This window comes from Podarcis vaucheri (assembly GCF_965113315.1).
Source record: "Podarcis vaucheri genome assembly, chromosome: 16".
Classification (NCBI taxonomy): domain Eukaryota; kingdom Metazoa; phylum Chordata; class Lepidosauria; order Squamata; family Lacertidae; genus Podarcis; species Podarcis vaucheri.
The window spans coordinates 44,257,040-44,279,126 of record NC_138754.1 but is presented as its reverse complement, the minus strand read 5'-3'; the positions used below and the strand labels follow the sequence as shown (position 1 = coordinate 44,279,126).

The 22,087-nt window shown below is 43.5% G+C and overlaps 1 protein-coding gene across 1 annotated transcript in view; it reads left to right on the top strand.

Annotated features, from left to right (window-relative positions):
* MYO18B (myosin XVIIIB) overlaps positions 1 to 22,087 on the top strand; it is a 330,944-nt gene that overhangs the window by 115,320 nt on the left and 193,537 nt on the right. The window contains exon 15 of the mRNA XM_082204380.1: positions 20,336 to 20,528. Within this exon, the coding sequence (XP_082060506.1) occupies positions 20,336 to 20,528 (193 nt within the window). The remainder of the gene's footprint in view (positions 1 to 20,335; positions 20,529 to 22,087) is intronic.

Below are 22,087 nucleotides of genomic sequence, written 5' to 3'. Positions count from 1 at the left end.
GAATATGTAGCATCTTAGTCTGGTTTTCTTGGATATTGAACATAAAGAGCTAGGGAGACATCAGGGAAGAGCGGTGCCTTTTTATATGTGAAGTTTCATTTGCCTTTGAGATTCTCCTCCTCCTGCATGAGAACATAGTTCCACAATAGCTTTTAAATATGGTTTTCTGTACAGTTGTTGTCAATGTTAATGAATGGTGGTATTTAAATGTTTTTTAAATAAATAAGAAGATCATGTGTGTGCCTCAGCCATCAAGTAGCTGCCAGGGGTGGGGAGTTCAGACCTGCCACATGCCTTAACTGACTTTTAGCTCCACTTTGTCCTCAGTTCTCCTCTTTGCAATCTAGATTCTTCTTGCACAGAAATCCCAAGGAGAATGTGGGGAGCTCTCAAGCACCCGGCAGGCCCACAATCTAATTTTGGAAGCAAGTTCCATCTTCAGGGTGCAACTACAGAGCTCATTGGCCCCTTGAAGCACCTGAAATTCCCAGCATGTTGGGCCTCTTGGTTGGTGGGCCTTGGAGTCAGGCTTCCTGGGATGGACCTTTCCCAATTAGTGCTCATTTCCACACATAGGTTCAGCCTCTTTCCCATTCAGCAGTTGGGTTAGTTCCTGCCGTGCCCTTGCTTCCGTTAAGTGGGACACCCTGTTGTTATCTGCATAGGTGTAAAGATGCATTTGTTTGTTTTGTTGTTGGTCTTTTTTATTTTAAAAAAGAGAGCATGTGGAGTGAAAACAGTGGTGTGCTGAGAGCAACACTTGTTTACTTATTAATAATGGATGTGACTTTGCAGGATTGACACGAAGGTTACCAGCATGTTGAGATTAATGCGCCCACTTGAGGGAGTCAAATAACAAGCTTCATATGGGACACGGAGAGGCTTGCTTCCTAATAAAAAGGCTTCATTAGACTGGATCCAAAGGTCAGGAGGGAGAGGCCTTGGTTGCCTCTTCTGTCCCAACAAGGTGGTGGTTGTAGTAATTACTAGATGTGCTGTCAATCTGCTGCTGTTGTTGCTGGGCTGGGGGTGGCTTTTCCTTGTGGCTTCACAGCTGCAGAAAATGCTGCTTAAAGCTTCATTGGGACCAGGCTTGGAAAGTGCTAGCAAATCCTCTTCCCAAATGCCACACCAGCCATTGATGTAGAGAGCACACCTCCTTGTGCAAAAATACCATGTATCTAAGGAGTACGGCTTGCAAAAACTGTGTACATTGGCTAAAATTGCATACGAAAATGTTTGTGTTAGGAGCAATGCACCTAAAATGCTGGTGAGCATTTTTCAAAAAGAAAAAAATAATAATAAATGCAAAAATGTGGTGAACTAAATTTAGGGTCCAGGGGGAAACCAAAATGGATAGATTCATCCTTCCTGTAAGGATATCAGGGGGTTACTCGAGAGCAATTAGGCAAATGCCTCCCTGGTAAGCTGTAAAGCCTCGTTATTGGTGCCGAAAAACCTTCACCATGCAGAGCGCCACTATTCCGTAGCTCGCTCATTCACTGGCAGAATCTGAGAGTGAGCGGTCCTTAAACCTTCCCCAGCAGAGTAGTTTCTTGACGCCCAGTCTGCGCTTGCCCTCTCTGTGCGAAAGCCTACTGCGCAAGGAGGGCGTGGGTAACAGAGGACCTCTCTCCTCCCCGCTTTGCTCAGGCAAGGTGTCCTGGCACCGCCTCCAAGCCCTGAAGCTCCTCTCCACTGGAGGCATGGTTACTCTCCTCCGCTGAGGAGGTGCTGCTTCCCACGATCTTTGGGGGCTCTCTGTAATCCATCCGGCTTTTCCCCTCTCTCCCCTGAGCCGATGGCAGTTCCCTGACACTTCCCTAGTTACATAGTTCTTAGATCAGAGAGATTTTCTTCTGCCTTCAAATCTTAGAGGCTTTATTCTCTGTCTTAGCACTCATCTTTGGGAGAATGTGGTATTTATGGCAACTTCTCTCAAGAATATCACCTTCACTGTGTGCTGCGCATGCATGCATTCTTCCTTTCCCAAATGCAAAAGAATCAACTTGGCCTTTTAAGTGACCCCAGTGGAAATGCAGCCTGTCATAACAACGTAAGAAGAGAGTCCAATGGGGACCCATCGAGTCCAGCACCCTCTCTTCATGGTGGCCAACCAGATGCCCATTGTGGGAAACCCACAAGCAGGAGCCAAGCACAAGAACATTGCCCCACGCCCTGTGGTTTCTGGCATTCAGAAGCATTGCTGCCTCTCCCTCCCACTGTGGAGACAGAGCAGAGCCATCTTAGTCAATAGCCACTAAACCTCTTTTAAAGCCAAACATTGATGCTCCTTTTTGAGTTTAAAACAAACTTGAATAGCTTTTGGGTATCACTGCACTTTCAGAATTGCAGGGCACATCGTTAGCTATGACTTGAAATTCTCTGGAGTTAGGACTTCCGGGTTGGCGCCATCGATAATGGCGGATTCCCTCTGAGTTTCTGAGGGACCAGCTCCGCGGGATCGGGTCTGATCGCTGCGGCGAAGCGGGGACCCTTTAAAAATCACAGGCGGGTGAAGCCTGTGAATGTGGGGACTCGGCGGGCACCTTTTGCGCCCCCCAAGTTGCGAAGGGACCCTTTTAAGGGCTCCAGAGCGAGACGGGGTGAGCAGCGCGGTGCTGAGAGTCGACTGCTTCTTCCGCGGAGTGAAGCCGCATAGCCGTTATCGGAGAGCACTGACTTCTTCCTAGGACAATTTGACTTTGAAAACAACTACCCGTGAGTAGGATTAAATTGGACTAAAAGAAAAAAAAATAAGCTAATTCGGCACCAAAGCGGGAAGGTATAAACAGGAAGTCTGCCTTCCTTTCTTGTAAATAGATCAAAGCAAACAGACTGTAAGCGGAAACTTGGAAAGACCTTTGGGGGGAAAAAAGACTTAAATCTTAACATCTGGAAAGCGATCTCCCCTCCGGATTGCAGGAGAGGAGGGGGGAAAGGTTTGAACTGTATTTATCTGCAAAAAAAAGGGGGAAAGGAAGCTAAAATCCACCGCCTAAAACCTGGGAACGGACTGCCCTGCTCTGTGGAAAGCCTATCGGTAAGCAGAGGACTTTTGACAGCTAACTCTGCAGAAGAGATACAGTGTTTCTGAACTTCTCCTGGTTTTAAAGTAACTGATTAAGTGCAACTGAAACTGTAGTTTTTTTGTGAATTGGGGGACTTATAAGGACTATTTTCTTTTCTAAAAGTTGCAAGCTTTGGCTGTTACTGTGTCCCCCTAGAGGAGGCTTGACATTGCTACAATAACAACTGGGCTAGAGGAACTTTCCATTCCAAAACAAATTCCAGACGTGGGAACGACCTTGGATTCTCATGAGAGGGTTATGGCAGATGGGAGAGGAAAGATAGAGTTGGCGCAGGAAAAAACTACTAGGTCTGGCAGACCCTATCGGACAGATCCTGCGTTGCAGCGAAGGGCTTCTACATCTGGACCATCTGGAATACCAGGGGCTGCACCTCCACAGGTTAAACCAAAAGTTATGTCGTCCGAAGACGTTCTGGCACAGGCACTTGGAAAAATTAATGAATCTTTGGAAAATTTAGCTAAACAAGTAGCTGAAACAAATAAACAAGTAGCTGAAGCATCATTTAAAATTGACCAGAATACTACAAGTATCAATAATTTGGGACAGAAGGTGAACACCAACACAGAGTCTATTGAAAAATTATTACAGGAATCTGCTTCGACCTGAAAGATAGCTGAAGAAGCAAAAGATATAGCAACTGCTACTCAAGAGAAGATACCGCCGGTATATAAGCAACTTGAGGACCACGTTTTGACATTGTCTATGATTGAATTGAAAGAGAAACAAAGAAATTTAAGAATCAGGGCTGTACCAGAACGTGAGAAAGACAATTTGGCTGATTTTCTTACGCAGGAATTTACAGATTTCTGGCAACAGGATTTGGGGAAGGAAGAATTTAAGATAGTGAGTGCATTTAGACTTGGAAGAGGAGGAAGGAGGAACAAGGTGAGAGACTGCTTGATTACCTTTCGAACAAAAGAGGAAAGAGACAAAATCTTGAATCTGCATTACCAAAAGACTTTGGAAATTTACGACTCAAGTGTGGAGATATTCAAGGACATTCCAAAACATCTTTTGGACTTAAGGCTCAATTACGGAGATCTGGTTGCCCTACTGAGAAGAAATAGAAGCATCTTTAGGTGGGAATTCCCTCAAGGCCTGTCCTTTAAATATAAAGGAAGAAAGATAAAAATAAGATTAGTCAATGACAAAGATAGGTTTCTGAAGGATCACGGAGAAGATCTACACAAAGAAGTGGAATCCGGAGAAGAGCCAAAAGCACTGGAAAAAGGAATACTAGATATAGCAAACTTATCTTTTGGATTGCATGGCCCAGAGAAAGAGACACCACTGACAGAACAAGAACAGTCACTTGGCGCAGTTGGAGGTAAAGCGAAGTAACCCCATCATGGCTCTGCAACTGTTAAGTTGGAATTGTAATGGTTTGAATTCTCCTCGGAAGAGAAAAAGTGTTTTTCATTTACTAAAAAAGGAACAATTGGACTTGATTTGTTTACAAGAAACACATGTAACAAGGTTACACAGGAAACTACTGATTAATAAGAGATTGGGACAGGAGTTTATCTCATCTGACAAAGTTAAAAAAAGAGGAGTTGTGATATATGCAAAGGAGAGACTTATCACCGAAATTAATTTTTAAAGATGACCAAGGAAGATTTTTGGCAATTGAAATTCAAGTTCAAGGAGAGAAATTTTTGATAGTAGGAATTTATGCACCGAATGAGGGGAAATCTGAATTCTTTAAAAAGTTGCATGAGACCTTATTGGATTATTTGGATTACAATATGATTTTGATGGGGGATATGAATGGAGTAGTATCTACAAACATGGATAAGGCACAAAGAGAGGTAGTTACCAAGGATGGTAGACTGCCGAAAACATTTTTTGAGATGACAGACAATTTTGATTTAGTGGACACTTGGAGAACAAAGAACCCCTTGGGAAGAGAGGGAACCTTCTTTTCTGAAGCTAAGATGACATGGACTAGAATTGACCAAATATGGGTAACTAGAGGAATGGCACCAAAGATAAAGAAAGTGGAAATCTGCCCAAAAACCTGCTCCGACCATAATGCGGTAAGGATGGAGTTGAAACTAACATCAACTGGCTCCTTTAGATGGAGGATGAATGACACCTTATTTAGAGATGAAGAAGTGCTTAAGAAGGCCCCAAAAACCTTGAGAGATTATTTTGAGATAAATATGAGCACCAATGTGGAAAAAAGAGTAATCTGGGACGCAAGCAAAGCCGTCATGAGAGGGTTCCTGATACAACAGAACGCAATAAAGAAGAGAAGCCAAAATGAGAAGAAAGACAAAATTTTGGGGAAAATAAAAGAAAGTGAGAAGAAATTGAAAGCAAAACCAAAGTCTCAGGAGATTTTGAGAGAAATAAAGTTATATCAAGTACAATATATGGAAATGATGAATCAGGAAATAGAATGGAAAATTAAACAAATGAGACAAAAAACATTTGAATCAGCTAATAAATGTGGGAAATTGCTGGCCTGGCAAATGAAAAAAGACAAAAACTAAATACTATCACAAATTTAGAAGTGGAAGGAAAGAACATACACAACCCAACTGAGATTAGAAACTGTTTCCAGAGGTATTTCAAACAACTATACACACAAGGGCCACAGAAAGAAATGGACATAGACCGATTTCTGAAGACAAATGGATTACAAAAAATCTCTCAAGAAAGTAGATTAATGTTGAATTATAAAATAACTGAACAGGAAGTAGAAGGTGCCATCCAAAACATGCAATTGGGCAAATCTCCAGGACCGGATGGGCTGACTTCTAGATATTATAGATCCTTGAAAGAGTGGTTAATACAGCCTTTAAAGGAAGTCTGCAATGAAATACTGGAAGGGAAAAGGGCACCAGAGTTGTGGAAAGAGGCGTACATTACACTTATACCGAAAACAGAGACTGAAAAGACTCAGCTTAAGAACTACTGCCCTATATCACTACTTAATGTGGATTAAAAAATCTTTGCAGACATTTTGGCCAAGAGATTGAAAAAAGTGTTGATGGAAGAAATTCATAAAGACCAAGCGGGCTTTCTCCCGGGAAGACATTTGTCTGACAATCTGAGGAATAAAATTGATATTTTGGAAAAACTAGAAGTGAACATAATACTAAAGCAGTTTTGATATTTGTGGACGCGGAGAAAGCCTTTGATAATATTTCTTTGAGTTTTATGAAGAAGAACCTACAGGGGGTGGGGGTAGGCCAAGGCTTTGAAAATGGTATAAGTGCAATTTATTCAGAACAAAAGGCTAAACTAATTGTAAATAATGTAGTGACGGAAGAATTTAAGATAGAAAAAGGGACACGACAAGGTTGCCCAATTTCCCCATTGCTTTTTATATCGGTCCTGGAGGTTTTGCTGAATATGATTAGAAGGGACCGGTTGGTTAAAGGTATACAGGTCGGAGCCAAACAATACAAATTGAGAGCATTTGCAGATGATTTAGTATTGACGTTACAGGAGCCAGAATCTAGTACCAAAAGAGTTTTAGAACTGATTCAAGAATTTGGTCAAGTTGCAGGATTTAAGTTGAATAAGTCAAAGACCAAGGTTTTAGAGAAAAATTTAACACCAATGGAGAGAGAGAGGTTTCAGAACGAGACAGGTTTAACAGTGGTTAAGAAAGTTAAATATTTGGGGATCAACATGACAGCAAAAAATGGGAATTTATTCAAAGACAACTATGAAAAATGCTGGGTTGAAGTGAAAAAAGATTTAGAAATTTGGTCAAATTTGAAGCTTTCACTGCTGGGCCGTATTGCTGTGGTAAAAATGAATGTATTGCCTAGAATGTTGTTTTTGTTTCAAACATTGCAAATTGTGGACAAAATGGACTGTTTCAAGAGGTGGCAGAGAGATATTTCTAAATTTGTCTGGCAGGGCAAGAAGCCTAGAATAAAATTTAAAATACTAACAGATGCAAAGGAAAGAGGTGGATTTGCCCTGCCAGACTTTAAACTTTACTATGAATCAGCAGCTTTTTGCTGGTTGAAAGAATGGTTGCTTCTTGAAAACACTGACATTTTGGATTTAGAAGGTTTTAACAATGTATTTGGATGGCATGCATATCTGTGGTATGATAAGGTCAAAGCACATAAAGCATTTAAAAATCACATTGTCAGGAAAGCATTGTTTAATGTCTGGATAAGATACAAGGACTTATTGGAAAATAAAACTCCAAGGTGGTTGTCACCGATGGAAGCAAAAGCTCTGAAAAAGCTCAATATGGAGGCCAAATGGCCGAAATATTGGGAAATTTTGGAACAAGATGGAGATAGATTGAAATTGCAGAGTTTTGAGAAATTAAAAAACAAAGTGCGAGACTGGCTTCATTATTATCAGATAATGGAGACATATAATTTGGATAAGAAAATTGGTTTCCAGGTGGAAAAATCAAAATTAGAAACAGAACTGTTAGAACTTAAAACTAAGATTTTGTCAAAAATGTATAACTTGCTGTTGAAATGGAATACTCAGGATGAAACGGTGAAATCTGCTATGATTAAATGGGCACAAGATGTTGGACATAACATTATGTTTGCTGACTGGGAACAGTTGTGGACCACAGGTATGAAGTTTACGGCATGTAATGCCTTGAGAGAGAATATTATGAAAATGATTTACAGGTGGTACATGACTCCAGTCAAGCTTGCAAAAAACTATCATTTGCCTGATAATAAATGTTGGAAATGTAAAGAAACTGAAGGTACATTCTTTCACCTTTGGTGGACATGCCCAAGGATTAAGGGTTTCTGGGAAATGATATATAATGAACTGAAAAAGGTATTTAAATATACCTTCTTGAAGAAACCAGAGGCCTTCCTCCTGGGCATAGTCGGCCAATTGGTGCTAAAGAAGGATAGAACTTTTGTTATGTACGCTACAACAGCAGCAAGAATACTCATTGCAAAGTATTGGAAGACACAAGATTTACCCACTCTGGAAGAATGGCAGATGGGCATCAGTTGAAGAAGGAGCAAAAAGGGTTTTCTTGTGTGTGTGTGTTTCTTTGTGGCTGATTAGCTGTTTTCCCTGTGTAAAGGTCAGAGGGGGCAGGGTTTCTGTTGAGGCAGGGGATTAGCTGTGGGAGGAGCTTATCAGAGTTTGCAGGGCATCAGTTGAAGAAGGAGCAAAAAGGGTTTTCTTGTGTGTGTGTGTTTCTTTGTGGCTGATTAGCTGTTTTCCCTGTGTAAAGGTCAGAGGGGGCAGGGTTTCTGTTGAGGCAGGGGATTAGCTGTGGGAGGAGCTTATCAGAGTTTGCAGGGCAGCGGCGCGTGCCTAGCGGCGCGCGCAGTTAGATCCATCTTTTAGATTTAGGGGAGCTAGTCTCAAACGTTTGTGGGGGGAGATCTAGGTGTTTTTTTGTGTGGGGGAAGTTATTTGTCCTGTCTTCAAGCTTTTTATGATGGAGGACCTCTGTAGCCAACCCCAACGACACGATCTCAAGATGGAAGGGGAGGGAACAGCTGCAGTCGCCTGCGATTCCTGCGCAATGTTTGCCATCTTGCCAAAGGTTGCAGGCAGCTTTACCTGCAGCAATTGCATGTTGATTGCCCTCTTAAAAGACAAAGTCCAGCAACTGGAGGAACGTGTAGCTACGCTCCAAAGAATTAGAGAGCTGGAGCTCTTCTTGGAAGCAACAGAGCACACCGTCTCCACCAAGGAGGAGACAGGGGACTCCCCTGAGAAGGAGTCTAGTTCACCAACACAGGAGCCAGATATATGGAGAAACGTGACTCAAAGAAGTAGGAGGCCCAGGGTTCACTCTGATTGCTTAGAAATACACAATCGCTTTGAGGTCCTCTCCCCCCTCTCCCCTAGCATGGAAGACGAAGAGCAGACTCCATTTGAGGATCTCTCCCTCATTACAGTCGATCAGGTATATGAAGACGAGCAGCAAAGTCAGTCCTCAGGGAATGTGCAGGCGACCTTGGAACGGACAGCTCACGGAAGAACCCCGACCAAACCCAAGAGGAGGCGTGTAGTGGTGATAGGGGATTCCCTACTGAGGGGAACAGAAGCAGTGATCTGTGGGCCTGACAAGATGTCTCGGGAAGTGTGCTGTCTCCCCGGGGCTAAGATCCAAGATGTAACTGAACGACTGCAAGGAATCATAAAACCCACTGACAAATACCCCTTCCTCTTGGTTCATGTGGGAACCAATGACACTGCAAGCAAGAGCCTCCAGAAGATCAAAAGAGACTACGAGGCTCTCGGCAGGAAATTGAAGCAACTAAATGCACAAATTGTCATCTCATCTGTCCTCCCAGTTGAACGACGTGGCCCAGGGAGAGAGGGGAAAATAGTGGAAGTGAACAGCTGGCTTCGCAAATGGTGTAAACAGGAACGGTTTGGATTCTTAGATCACGGACTGCAGTTTCTTGAAGATGGACTTCTGGCAAGTGATGGGCTGCACCTCACAACGGTTGGGAGAAATGTTTTTTGCCAAAAATCTCAGAAACCTCATCAGGAGGGCTTTAAACTGACTAATGTGGGGGAGGGAGACAGTGCTCCTGAAGGTAGGAGTCTATCAATTAATGAAGATGATCATCCAAATGTCATAGACTAAATGGAGCAAACAGCACGCGGACCTAGTGGTGGGAGGAAAAAATCCTTAAATAAGAGACACGGGGGAATGATTAATGGACTTCAATGTCTGTACACTAATGCGCAAAGCATGGGAAATAAACAAGATGAGCTTGAGCTCTTGGTACAGCAAACTAAATATGACATAATAGGCATCAGTGAAACCTGGTGGGATAAGTCCCACGATTGGAATGTAATAATGGGGGGATACAATCTATTTCAGAGAAACAGACCAGATAAGAAAGGAGGAGGAGTGGCGTTATATGTCAGGGATGTGTATACCTGTGAAGAGATCCAAGATTTAGATCCTCAAAGCCAAAGTGAGAGCATTTGGGTCAAAATTAAGGGAGAGATTAAAGAAGGTATTGATTAATAAAATTCATGGTGACCAAACAGGATTTCTCCCAGGGAGACAATTACGGGATAATGTAAGGAATTTGATTGACATTATTGAATACTTGGACATGAAAATAGACAGAAAAGCTGCACTGGTTTTCATAGACGCCGAAAAGGCATTTGACAATGTTTCCTGGAACTTCCTAAAGAAGGTTTTGGAGAGGATGGGAATTGGCGAAAAATTTAGAAGAGGCATAGAAGTAATATACAAAGAACAGAAAGCAAAGCTGGTGATAAATAATAATACAACAGAATATTTTAACATTTATAAAGGGACCAGACAAGGTTGCCCCCTGTCCCCCTTATTATTTATTATAATTTTGGAAGTACTTAATAAGAGACTGAGGGAGGCAACAGAAGTGAAAGGAATTAGAGTAGGAAAGAAGGAATTCAAAATCAAAGCCTTCGCCGACGATATTGTTCTGACTTTGGAAGATCCACAAGATAGTGTAAAAGAAGCATTACAAAAAATTGAGGAATTTGGAGAGGTGGCAGGTTTTAAGGTAAATAAGAATAAAACTAAAATGCTGGTTAAAAATCTAACTAAGGAAGAAACGAAAGATCTAGAACAAAAAGTGGAAATCATGGTGGTGAAAAAAGTGAAATATTTGGGAGTGTGGCTCACGGCAAAAAACATAAACCTATATAAAGATAATTATGAAGTTACATGGAAAAAAATAAAGAAAGATCTGGAAATATGGGGGAGGATGAAATTTTCCTTTTTAGGGAGGATAAAGGTAAAGGTAAAGGTACCCCTGCCCGAACGGGCCAGTCTTGACAGACTCTGGGGTTTGTGCGCCCATCTCACATCTATTGGCCGGGGGCCAGCGCTGTCCGGAGACACTTCCGGGTCACGTGGCCAGCGTGACAAAGCTGCATCTGGCGAGCCAGCGCAGCACACGGAACGCCGTTTACCTTCCCGCTGGTAAGCGGTACCTATTTATCTACTTGCCCCCGGGGGTGCTTTCGAACTGCTAGGTTGGCAGGCGCTGGGACCGAGCAGCGGGAGCGCACCCCGCCGCGGGGATTCGAACCGCCGACCTTTCGATCGGCAAGCCCTAGGCGCTGAGGCTTTAACCCACAGTGCCACCCGCGTCCCTTTAGGGAGGATAGCAGTGGCAGTGGTTAAAATGAATGTTTTGCCGAGGATGTTGTTTTTATTTCAAACTCTTCCAGTTATTAAAGGTTTAAAACAATGTAAAGAATGGCAGAGAACCCTGATGAAATTCATCTGGCAGGGGAAAAGACCAAGGATTAAAATGAAAATATTAACTGATAAAAAGGAAAGAGGAGGTTTTGCTCTCCCAGATTTGAGCCTATATTATGAAGCAGCGTGCCTACTTTGGCTAAAAGATTGGATAAAACTGGAGAACAGAGACCTATTGGATTTAGAAGGTTTCAATAATTGGTACGGGTGGCACGCATATCTCTGGTATGAGAAGGTGAAAGTCCACAGGGCTTTCTTAAATCATATTTTCAGGGGACCAATATATCAGGTCTGGGAAAGAAATAAGAACCTTCTTGAAAGAAAAACACCATGGTGGATCTCACCGGTAGAGGTCTTAACAATAAAAAAAACCAACATGGAAGGGAAGACAGCCACTTACGAAGATTTGGTAAGAAAATCAGAACAAGGGCTTAAACTTAAACCGTATGAGGAAATAAAGGATCAATTCACCGGTTGGCTACAATATCATCAGGTGAATGATATGTTAAAGCAAGACAAAAGAAAAATGGGCTTTGAGGACAAGAAATCAAAATTCAATATAGAAATAATAGAAGGTAAAAACAAAACATTGTCTAAATTATATGACATATTACTGGAATGGCATACAAAAGACGAGGAAGTCAAAGAGGCAATGATTAAATGGGCAATTGACTTCGGCTATAACATCGAGTTTGAAAAGTGGTTGAAATTGTGGAATAGAGATATTAAATTTACGGCCTGTACGAGTTTGAGAGAAAATGTTTGGAAAATGCTCTATAGATGGTATCTTACGCCGGCAAAATTGGCTAAAATCTATAGATCAGAAAATAAGACATGCTGGAAATGTGGTGAAGTGGAGGGAGACCTCTACCATATGTGGTGGCAATGCAACAAGGTGAAGGTTTTTTGGGAAGCAATTTATAATGAACTTAAAAAAGTTTTTAAATATACTTTTCCCAAAAGACCTGAGGCCTTTTTGCTGGGCATTATGGGTAAGGAAATAAAAAATGAAGACAAAAAAATATTTCTCTATGCCACCACGGCCGCAAGAATTATGCTGGCACAAAACTGGAAAACAGAAACTATACCTAACGTAAGTGACTGGCAGGTCAAAATGATTAACTATGCCGAGCTAGATAGATTAACAGGCAGAATACGAGACCAAGACGACCAGAAATTTCAAAAAAATTGGAGTAAATTTTGGAAATATATTGGAACGGATATATAGGAGGAACTGGCGGTATTAGAAAAACTTTATCAGCTAATAATTATAAACTTTAATAAACTAATTTATTAAAGGGTTAGAGGGTGGTGGTGATAATGCCAAGGCTGCAGGTTTGAGCCCCGCATGGGACAGCTGCATATTCCTGCACTGCAGGGGGTTGGACTACATGATCCTCAGGGTCCCTTCCCACTCTGTGTTTGTAAGTAATTACGCAACCCGGGATTTATTTGATACTTACCAAAAGGGTGAAGGGAAGTCAAAGGCTAAGTAGAGCCTAATGTTTATATTATTTTTTTGTATGATTGTACGCTTACTTTTTGTATAGCATGAAAATAGGATGAATAATTTATGTTAAAATGTTTATTTTTGTATTTGTTTGTCCTTTTTTCTTTTTTCTTTTACAAATTCTGAATAAAAATTTACTTGCAAAATTAAGGGAGAGAAGAATAACAGAGACCTCATTGTGGGAGTTTACTATAGATCCCCAAGCCAAACGGAGGACATAGATGATGCCTTCCTGGAACAGATGGCCAAGCATGCAAAAGGAAGGGAGATAGTAGTAATGGGGGACTTCAATTACCCGGATATTTGTTGGACGTCAAACTCAGCCAAGAGCATAAGGTAAAACAGATTCCTCACTGGCCTTGCAGACAACTTCATTGTCCAGAAAGTGGGAGAAGCAACAAGAGGAACAGCCATTTTAGATCTGGTCCTAACCAATGTTGATGACCTGGTTAGTGGGGTAGAAGTGGAAGGATCATTAGGCGCGAGTGATCATGCTCTTCTGAAGTTTACTATACAGCGGAAAGGAGCAGCCAAGCATACTAGGACTCAATTTATTGACTTTAAGAAAGCCGACTTCATAAAACTTAGGGAAGTGCTGGGTGAGATCCCATGGACAACAATACTAAAAGGAAAGGGAGTTCATGATGGCTGGGAGTTTGTTAAGAGGGAGATAGTAAAAGCACAACGTCAGGCAATACCAATGAGACGGAAACATGGAAGGTGCCTAAAGAAGCCAGGGTGGCTATCTAAAGAACTTTTAACTGAATTAAGATTAAAAAAGGATGTGTACAAAAAATGGAAAAGGGGGGAAACCACCAAAGAGGAATTCAAACAAATAGCCAGCACGTGTAGACACAAAGTCAGAAAAGCTAAAGCACAGAATGAACTCAGGCTTGCCTGAGAGGTTAAAAGCAACAAAAAAGGCTTTTATGGGTATGTTCGTAGCAAAAGGAAGAACAAAGAAACAATGGGGTCACTCAGAGGAGAAGATGGTGAAATGCAAACAGGGGACACAGAAAGGGCTGAACTACTCAATGCCTTCTTTGCCTCAGTCTTCTCCGATAAAGAAAACAATGCCCGACCTGAAGAATTTGGAGCAAATGATTCAGCAAAGGAAACACAGCCCAGAATAACTAAGGAGATAGTACAAGAATATTTGGCTAGTTTAGATGTATTCAAGTCTCCAGGGCCAGATGAACTGCATCCAAGAGTATTAAGAGAACTGGCAGATGTGATCTCAGAACCACTGGCAGTCATCTTTGAGAATTCCTGGAGAACAGGCGAAGTCCCGGCAGACTGGAGGAGGGCAAATGTTGTCCCTATTTTCAAAAAGGGGAAAAGAGAGGACCCAAATAATTACCGCCCAGTCAGTCTGACATCAATAGCAGGGAAGATTCTGGAGCAGATCATTAAGCAAACAGTCTGTGAGCACCTAGAAAGGAATGCTGTGATCACCAATAGTCAGCATGGATTTCTGAAAAATAAGTCATGTCAGACTAACCTGATCTCGTTTTTTGACAGAATTACAAGCCTGGTAGATGAAGGGAACGCAGTGGATGTAGCCTACCTTGATTTCAGCAAGGCATTTGACAAGGTGCCCCATGATATTCTTGTAAAGAAGCTGGTAAAATGCGGTCTTGACTATGCTACCACTCAGTGGATTTGTAACTGGCTGACTTACCGAACCCAAAGGGTGCTCATCAATGGTTCCTCTTCATCCTGGAGAAGAGTGACTAGTGGGGTGCCACAGGGTTCTGTCTTGGGCCCGGTCTTATTCAACATCTTTATCAACGACTTGGATGATGGACTCAAGGGCATCCTGATCAAATTTGCAGATGACACCAAACTGGGAGGGGTGGCTAACACCCCAGAGGACAGGATCACACTTCAAAACGACCTTGACAGATTAGAGAACTGGGCAAAAATAAACAAGATGAATTTTAACAGGGAGAAATGTAAAGTATTGCACTTGGGCAAAAAAAATGAGAGGCACAAATACAAGATGGGTGACACCTGGCTTGAGAGCAGTACATGTGAAAAGGATCTAGGAGTCTTGGTTGACCACAAACTTGACATGAGCCAACAGTGTGACGCGGCAGCTAAAAAAGCCAATGCAATTCTGGGCTGCATCAATAGGAGTATAGCATCTAGATCAAGGGAAGTAATAGTGCCACTGTATTCTGCTCTGGTCAGACCTCACCTGGAGTACTGTGTCCGGTTCTGGGCACCACAGTTCAAGAAGGACACTGACAAACTGGAACGTGTCCAGAGGAGGGCAACCAAAATGGTCAAAGGCCTGGAAACGATGCCTTATGAGGAACGACTAAGGGAGCTGGGCATGTTTAGCCTGGAGAAGAGGAGGTTAAGGGGTGATATGATAGCCATGTTCAAATATATAAAAGGATGTCACATAGAGGAGGGAGAAAGGTTGTTTTCTGCTGCTCCGGAGAAGCGGACACGGAGCAATGGATCCAAACTACAAGAAAGAAGATTCCACCTAAACATTAGGAAGAACTTCCTGACAGTAAGAGCTGTTCGACAGTGGAATTTGCTGCCAAGGAGTGTGGTGGAGTCTCCTACTTTGGAGGTCTTTAAGCAGAGGCTTGACAACCATATGTCAGGAGTGCTCTGATGGTGTTTCCTGCTTGGCAGGGGGTTGGACTCGATGGCCCTTGTGGTCTCTTCCAACTCTATGATTCTATGATTCTATGATTCTATGAAGCTGATGGACTATATGGAACTGGCAGAAATGACTGGCAGAATCCGAGACCAGGGAGAAGAGTCGGTGGAAGAAGATTGGAAGAAATTTAAAGACTATCTACAGAAATATTGTAAAATTAATGAATGTTAGAATGATGTTGGATAGAAATTAAGTGGTTTCCAGCTGTAATGCTTTAAGGGAATATGAAAAATGGGTTGTTAAATAGGGAAAAATCTAATGTTACTATTTTAAGACCAAACATTAGGATAAACAAAGAGGGTAAGGATTTGCTGAGCCAACAAATTGAACTGGAATACAAAAAAGGGAGGTATGAGGAGGTCCGGGAAACAAGCTAAGGAAAATAAGTAATAGGAAAATGGAGTGGTTTTTAACCATTTTTATTTTGTATTTTCTTTTCTTTTTCATTTTGTATTGTAATATCTTAAAAAATCTTAATAAATATCTTATAAAAAAAGAAATTCTCTGGAGTTAATTCTAAATAGAGATTTTGTTTGTTCCGGGAACTGGGCAGAGGTGATGCGGATAGCCACAAGCAGTGCTTTTTTTCTGGGGGTATGCAGGGGTATGCATTTTGTGAATCTAAGTTTGGCCTCATTGAGGGGCAGTATTTCAATATGAGTAGGAAAATGAGAGTACCCCAGCCTAAACATTTTTCAAGAAAAAAAGTACTGGCCACAGGTGCTCCTTCAGGGAGAAGGCTTCTAGCCATTGCAGGCAACATGTTTTGTTAACAGTCTCCATTTGAAACAAAGCAAACTTCCTTTCATACTTGTCATTGGCACACAGGTAGCCAGATGTTGCTTCTTGCCTTGTTCAGTCAGGCTGGAGAAGGTGGGGACACAATTTGATATGGGGCCAAGTCTCCAGTACACTTTGCTGTGTTTCAGGCTGATATTTCCTGCCACATTTCCTATCAGTGTTTGTAAAAAGCAAAAAAAAAAAGGTTCTGACCTCCCTTTGTTGCCTCAGCCTGGCCCTCAGACCCTTGTCGGCATAAAAGAGTCCACGAGAAAAGTATCCTTGCAGAGTACTTTCTGCTTTTATTCTTAAAAGTCTTTCTGCAAAAGCGACTGACCAACTGCACACACATCAACACTACCAGCTTTCACTAACCAACCTGTCAGGGAACTGACATCGGAGCGAGAGATGAAGGGGAGGCTCCCTGATGATGCTGACGAAGGACCCAGCAGCAGGGGGAGAAACAGCTCAGTAGAGGGGGAAGCCAATCAGCGCAACACCGGGAATAAAGGGGGGCAGACGGGGGAAGTGGAGAGAGGGCTCCAGGACTCTTCACTGGACATCAGTGAGGAGAGCCCAGGTCCTCCGCTACCCACGCCTTCCCTGCGCAGAAGACTCCCGCGCAGTGAGAGGAGGAGGAGACTGGGTGTCAAACAACTTTTATGTTGGAAAAGGTTCAAGAAACGCCCACTGACGGATTCTGCCACTGACTGAGGCAGCCACCATGAGAAGGGGCTGTGCAGTCAGAAAGTTTTAACAAGGCAAATTAGCCGAGAAAGGCACCAGTTTACGCACGAGTAACTCATACCCATTACAGCACCAATCAACACAACCCAAACTAACATTTCTCACACTATATATACAACCCGGTGCAGGCCGCTGACTCATGCTGACCCAGCGTTTTTAAGCATTAAAGAAGCAGCATCCAATTTTTAGCCGTGACATTTCCTACCATTCCTGCATAGTAAAGCTTGCAAAAGGGGAAGAATGTGGCTCTTTCAAAGCTGTTGTTTCATGGCCGTTCAGTGATGTCTGGGCTATGAAGGTGATGTGCACAGGAAGCTGGAGTGATCTATCCTGCTCATATACAATTTTCTGAATGTTGCTTGTGTGCTTTGGCCCTGCTCATATGTGGGAGGAACCTGGAATAGACAAGGTGGGTGACACCTGGCTTGAGAGCAGTACATGTGAAAAGGATCTAGGAGTCTTGGTTGACCACAAACTTGACTTGAGTCAACAGTGTGACGCGGCAGCTAAAAAAGCCAATGCAATTCTGGGCTGCATCAATAGGAGTATAGCATCTAGATCAAGGGAAGTAATAGTGCCACTGTATTCTGCTCTGGTCAGACCTCACCTGGAGTACTGTGTCCAGTTCTGGGCACCACAGTTCAAGAAGGACACTGACAAACTGGAACGTGTCCAGAGGAGGGCAACTAAAATGGTCAAAGGCCTGGAAACGATGCCTTATGAGGAACGGCTAAGGGAGCTGGGCATGTTTAGCCTGGAGAAGAGGAGGTTAAGGGGTGATATGATAGCCATGTTCAAATATATAAAAGGATGTCATATAGAGGAGGGAGAAAGGTTGTTTTCTGCTGCTCCAGAGAAGCGGACACGGAGCAATGGATCCAAACTACAAGAAAGAAGATTCCACCTAAACATTAGGAAGAACTTCCTGACAGTAAGAGCTGTTCGACAGTGGAATTTGCTGCCAAGGAGTGTGGTAGAGTCTCCTACTTTGGAGGTCTTTAAGCAGAGGCTTGACAACCATATGTCAGGAGTGCTCTGATGGTGTTTCCTGCTTGGCAGGGGGTTGGACTCGATGGCCCTTGTGGTCTCTTCCAGCTCTATGATTCTAAGGTTACAAGGGACATTGGCATCAGCCTGTGATGACACGTTGGGTCCCTCCCAACTCTGGTTTCCCTTTTTGAAATATGGCAACCCTAATCCTTCATATTGTTCCAAAAGTTGTGTGCCACCCCCACCCCGACTCTGCAAGATTCCTGGGGGTTCCAGGCACTCACCCAGAGTCTGTGTTCCTTTAAAGTATTGAGAAACAGCAGGGACCGTCATGGCCTTAAGAAATATGGTTTATTCACTTATTTACACCTTCAATCTGCATGGAGGGAGTCCAGCTCTTACAGCATGCTTTCAGCCAGCCTGTCCAAAATGAATCCCAGTCTTTCTTCTTCCCAGCAGCCCTTACTCAAAACTCCCTTTCCCAGTTACCCTGGCAGCCTTCCAAACTCCCAGTCTCTGTTCACCCCTCAGGGCAAGGAAAAGGACAGTTCTCTTGCATTGCCAATGGCTTTCCATGATCCTGTATTATTTCTTAATGACCCTAGCTTGACTGGGTCATTTTGCATAGGCTAGCCCAGGGGTTCCTCTGTGGCTTGTATTTCTCCCTTCACATCCCAAATAATCAAAATCCTACATTTATAATTTTATAGGGTTTATGGGGGTCTCCCCCCAAAAAAACTATAACACCATGTTTAGACTATGACTCCCATAAACCCTGACTATTGGCTGTGCTGGACTGGAGCCGGTGGGAACAAGGAACCTGCTGATGGCAACATGTGAGGGGCACTGCTGGGCCCCTGAACCAGTTCATGTCTGCCTTTTCTTTCATGGGTGGTGAGAAGCTGAAAGTAGATGGTGCTGCTGAGCTGCAATCCTGCTTTCTGCTTTTTAAATTATTGCAAGGAAGGTTTTTACATGAGAGGGTGCATAGGAAAGAGAGGAGGGGGCCAGAGAGAAGCCCAGACAGTCCTCGGATTAAGAGCCTCCATGGCACCCTCTGGAGGCTTTACCCAGAGCAAAAGTCCTGGCAAACCACCTTAGTTTCACCCCTGCAAGAACCTTTGGCCTGGTCTGGAAGCAGATGGGTAGCCTGTGCAGAGATTTTAACAATGGTGTTCCATGTTGCTGACCCCTTCAGCATTCTGGCCACTGGATTCTGCACCAGCTTCTGTACCAGGTGCAATGGCAGCCTCACACAGAGCACATTAGAATCATAGAATCATAGAGTTGGAAGTGACCACAAGGGCCATCGAGTCCAACCCCCTGCCAAGCAGGAAACACCATCAGAGCACTCCTGACATATGGTTGTCAAGCCTCTGCTTGCAGTAATCCAACCTTGAGGTTGCCAAGGCATGGATTACAGTGGTTGGGCTATCTCCATCCAGGAACAGCTGTAGCTGGTCAACCAGATGAAGCGCTCCTTTTACCTTGCTCTGCTGAAACCAAAATGTGGCATCTATTCCAATGAAATATGTATCTGGCTTCTACCAGTCAGCAAGTTTTGACATTTGCTGCTAACCTTGTAAGGAGTGAATGCTCTTTGTGCAAGCAAGGTCTTTTTAAAAGCCTTCCTTGGGTCCCAAACATTGAAAAGACTACCTGGAGTTCCATCCACAGCCAGAGGCCTTGAGATGATCTCTGCAGATATTGGACCACAAAGTCTTTGGATGTCTTGCCCGCCTTCTTAAACTAGAATGCTACAGACATAGGTCAGACCCTGGGGCCATCTAGCCCATCATCTCTCCATGATTTCAGGCAGAAGTCTATGGCAATCTTAACAAGAGATGTGGTACAGTGGTTAGAAGAAAGGAGATTCCGACTCAAAATCAGAAAGAACTTTCTAACAGTAACAGCTGTTTGACAGTGGAATGGTTTCTCCTTCATTGGAGGTTTTTAAGCAGAGGTTGGTTGGCCATCTGTCGTGGGTGCTTTAGTTGATATTCCTGCACTGCAGGGGGTTGGACTAGAGGACCCTTGGGGTCCCTTACAATTCTACAATTCTGTGATTCTATGATTTGAGGGTTGGACTACGATACGGCAAACTAGGGTTCAAATAATCCCACTGGGTGACCTTGGGCCCGTCACCGCCTTTCAGCCTAACCTACCTCAGAGGGTTGTTGTGGCGATGAAATGAGGAGGAGGGGGGAGAACCATGTATACCACCTTGAGCTCTTCGGAGAAAAGAAAGTAGGGGCATAAATGAAGTACACAAATAAATAAATGAACATCAAAGACCAGACCTGGATTTTGCATGGAAACAAGGCACTCTATCCTAACCACCCTTTCCCTAGGTCCTTCTCTTCAAGTTCCCTCTCCATGGCCTCGATCATGGTGGTGGACACGCCTGGCTTCCACAACCCCCAGCACCAGAAGAGAGAGCGTGCAGCGACTTTTGAGGAGTTCTGTCACAACTATACACAGGAGCGGCTGCAGGGCCTCTTCTACAAGAGAACCTTTGTGTCTACAATGGAGAGGTACCAGGAGGTGAGTCTCCACAATCTGGTAACTTCCAGGTTGGATTATTGCAACGCGCCCTACTTGGTGCTGCCCTTGAAGGCAACTTGGACACTCCAGCTGGTCCTAAATGCAGCAGCTAGATTACTGAATGGGGTTGCCTATAAAACAGCTGCATTGGCTGCCAACTCATTTCCAGGCCCAATTTAAGGTGCTCACATCAGTGTTCAAAGCCTTAAATGACTCAGGCCAACAATACCTAAAATACCACCCACAGACCCCGTTGGGTGCTGAGATTGGAAGAGGGGGCCTCTTGGTTGTTCCACTACTTTCAGAAGTTCAGGGGTCAGCAGCCCAGGAGAGGGCCTTCTCTGTGGCAGCCCTTAAGCTGTGGGAATCCCTCCCCACAGAGGGCACCTGGCACCTTCATTGTACAGCTTCTGGAAAATGCTGAAGATGCAGCTCTTTGGCACTTGAGACATGTATTTTTAAAGACCCACTTAATCAATGTGAGTGTGAGTTGTTTAACCTGTTTTTAATGCTGTGTTTTAATTATTGCAAACAACTGTGCTGTTGTGGTAAGTAGGTGGCGCTGTGGTCTAAACCACTGAGCCTATGGCTTGCTGATCGAAGGTCGGCAGTTTGAACGACGGGGTGAGCTCCCGTTGCTCTGTCCCTGCTCCTGCCAACCTAGCAGTTTGAAAGTACATCAAAGTGCAAGTAGATAAATAGGTACCGCTCCGGCGGGAAGATAAATGGTTTTTCTGTGTGCTGTTCTGGTTTCGCCAAAAGCGGCTTAGTCATGCTGGCCACATGACCTGGAAAAACTGTCTGCGGACAAACGCTGGCTCCCTCGGCCAGTAAAGCGAGGTGAGTGCCGCAACCCCAGAGTCATTCGTGACTGGACTTAACTGTCAGGGATCCTTTACCTTTTTTTACTGTGGTGTTGACCAAAAAAAATGAGTATGCCTCGTACAGCGCTCCCTGTCAGGCTCCAAGAAGTTGCTTTTCTCTCTCTCTTTGCATGTGTGTATTTGGGTCAGGATCAGGTGGACGTGGAAAAGCTGGGGATCACTAGACCAACAAATGAGAATAAGTTGGGATGCCCTGAGAGGGAAAAGCCAGTCAGGGGTTATGATCCAAAGCAGCCATAAAACGAAGGTAGCAGGAGCATCAGAGTGTTGTCCTAACAGCAGAGGTGAATCGGTTGGATGGAAGAGTGAGCTCTGAGGTTAAGCAGGCTGGTTCTGCAGCCTAGAAAATGCCCTTGAAACATCAAGCTCAGCAGAAGCAGAGTGTGGGTGGATCAGGAGGTGAGGCATGGGATCAAACCACTCCAGGCACCTTCTGATAGTTCAGCTCAAAACCCAGAGTCCTCTCCCTGAGAATGGAACAAAAAGTTGCAGTATGGAGTACTGCTATTCATTGTGCCTGCCAGCCAATCAGGCTCTTTCCATTCACACTTACTTACTTTGTCAAACCTTCATTAGGAATTACAAATATAGGCCATCATAAAACATCCATATATAAAATTCTAAAATATATACAAATAATACTCCATCCCATTAACACCTTTTCCCACTTCCACT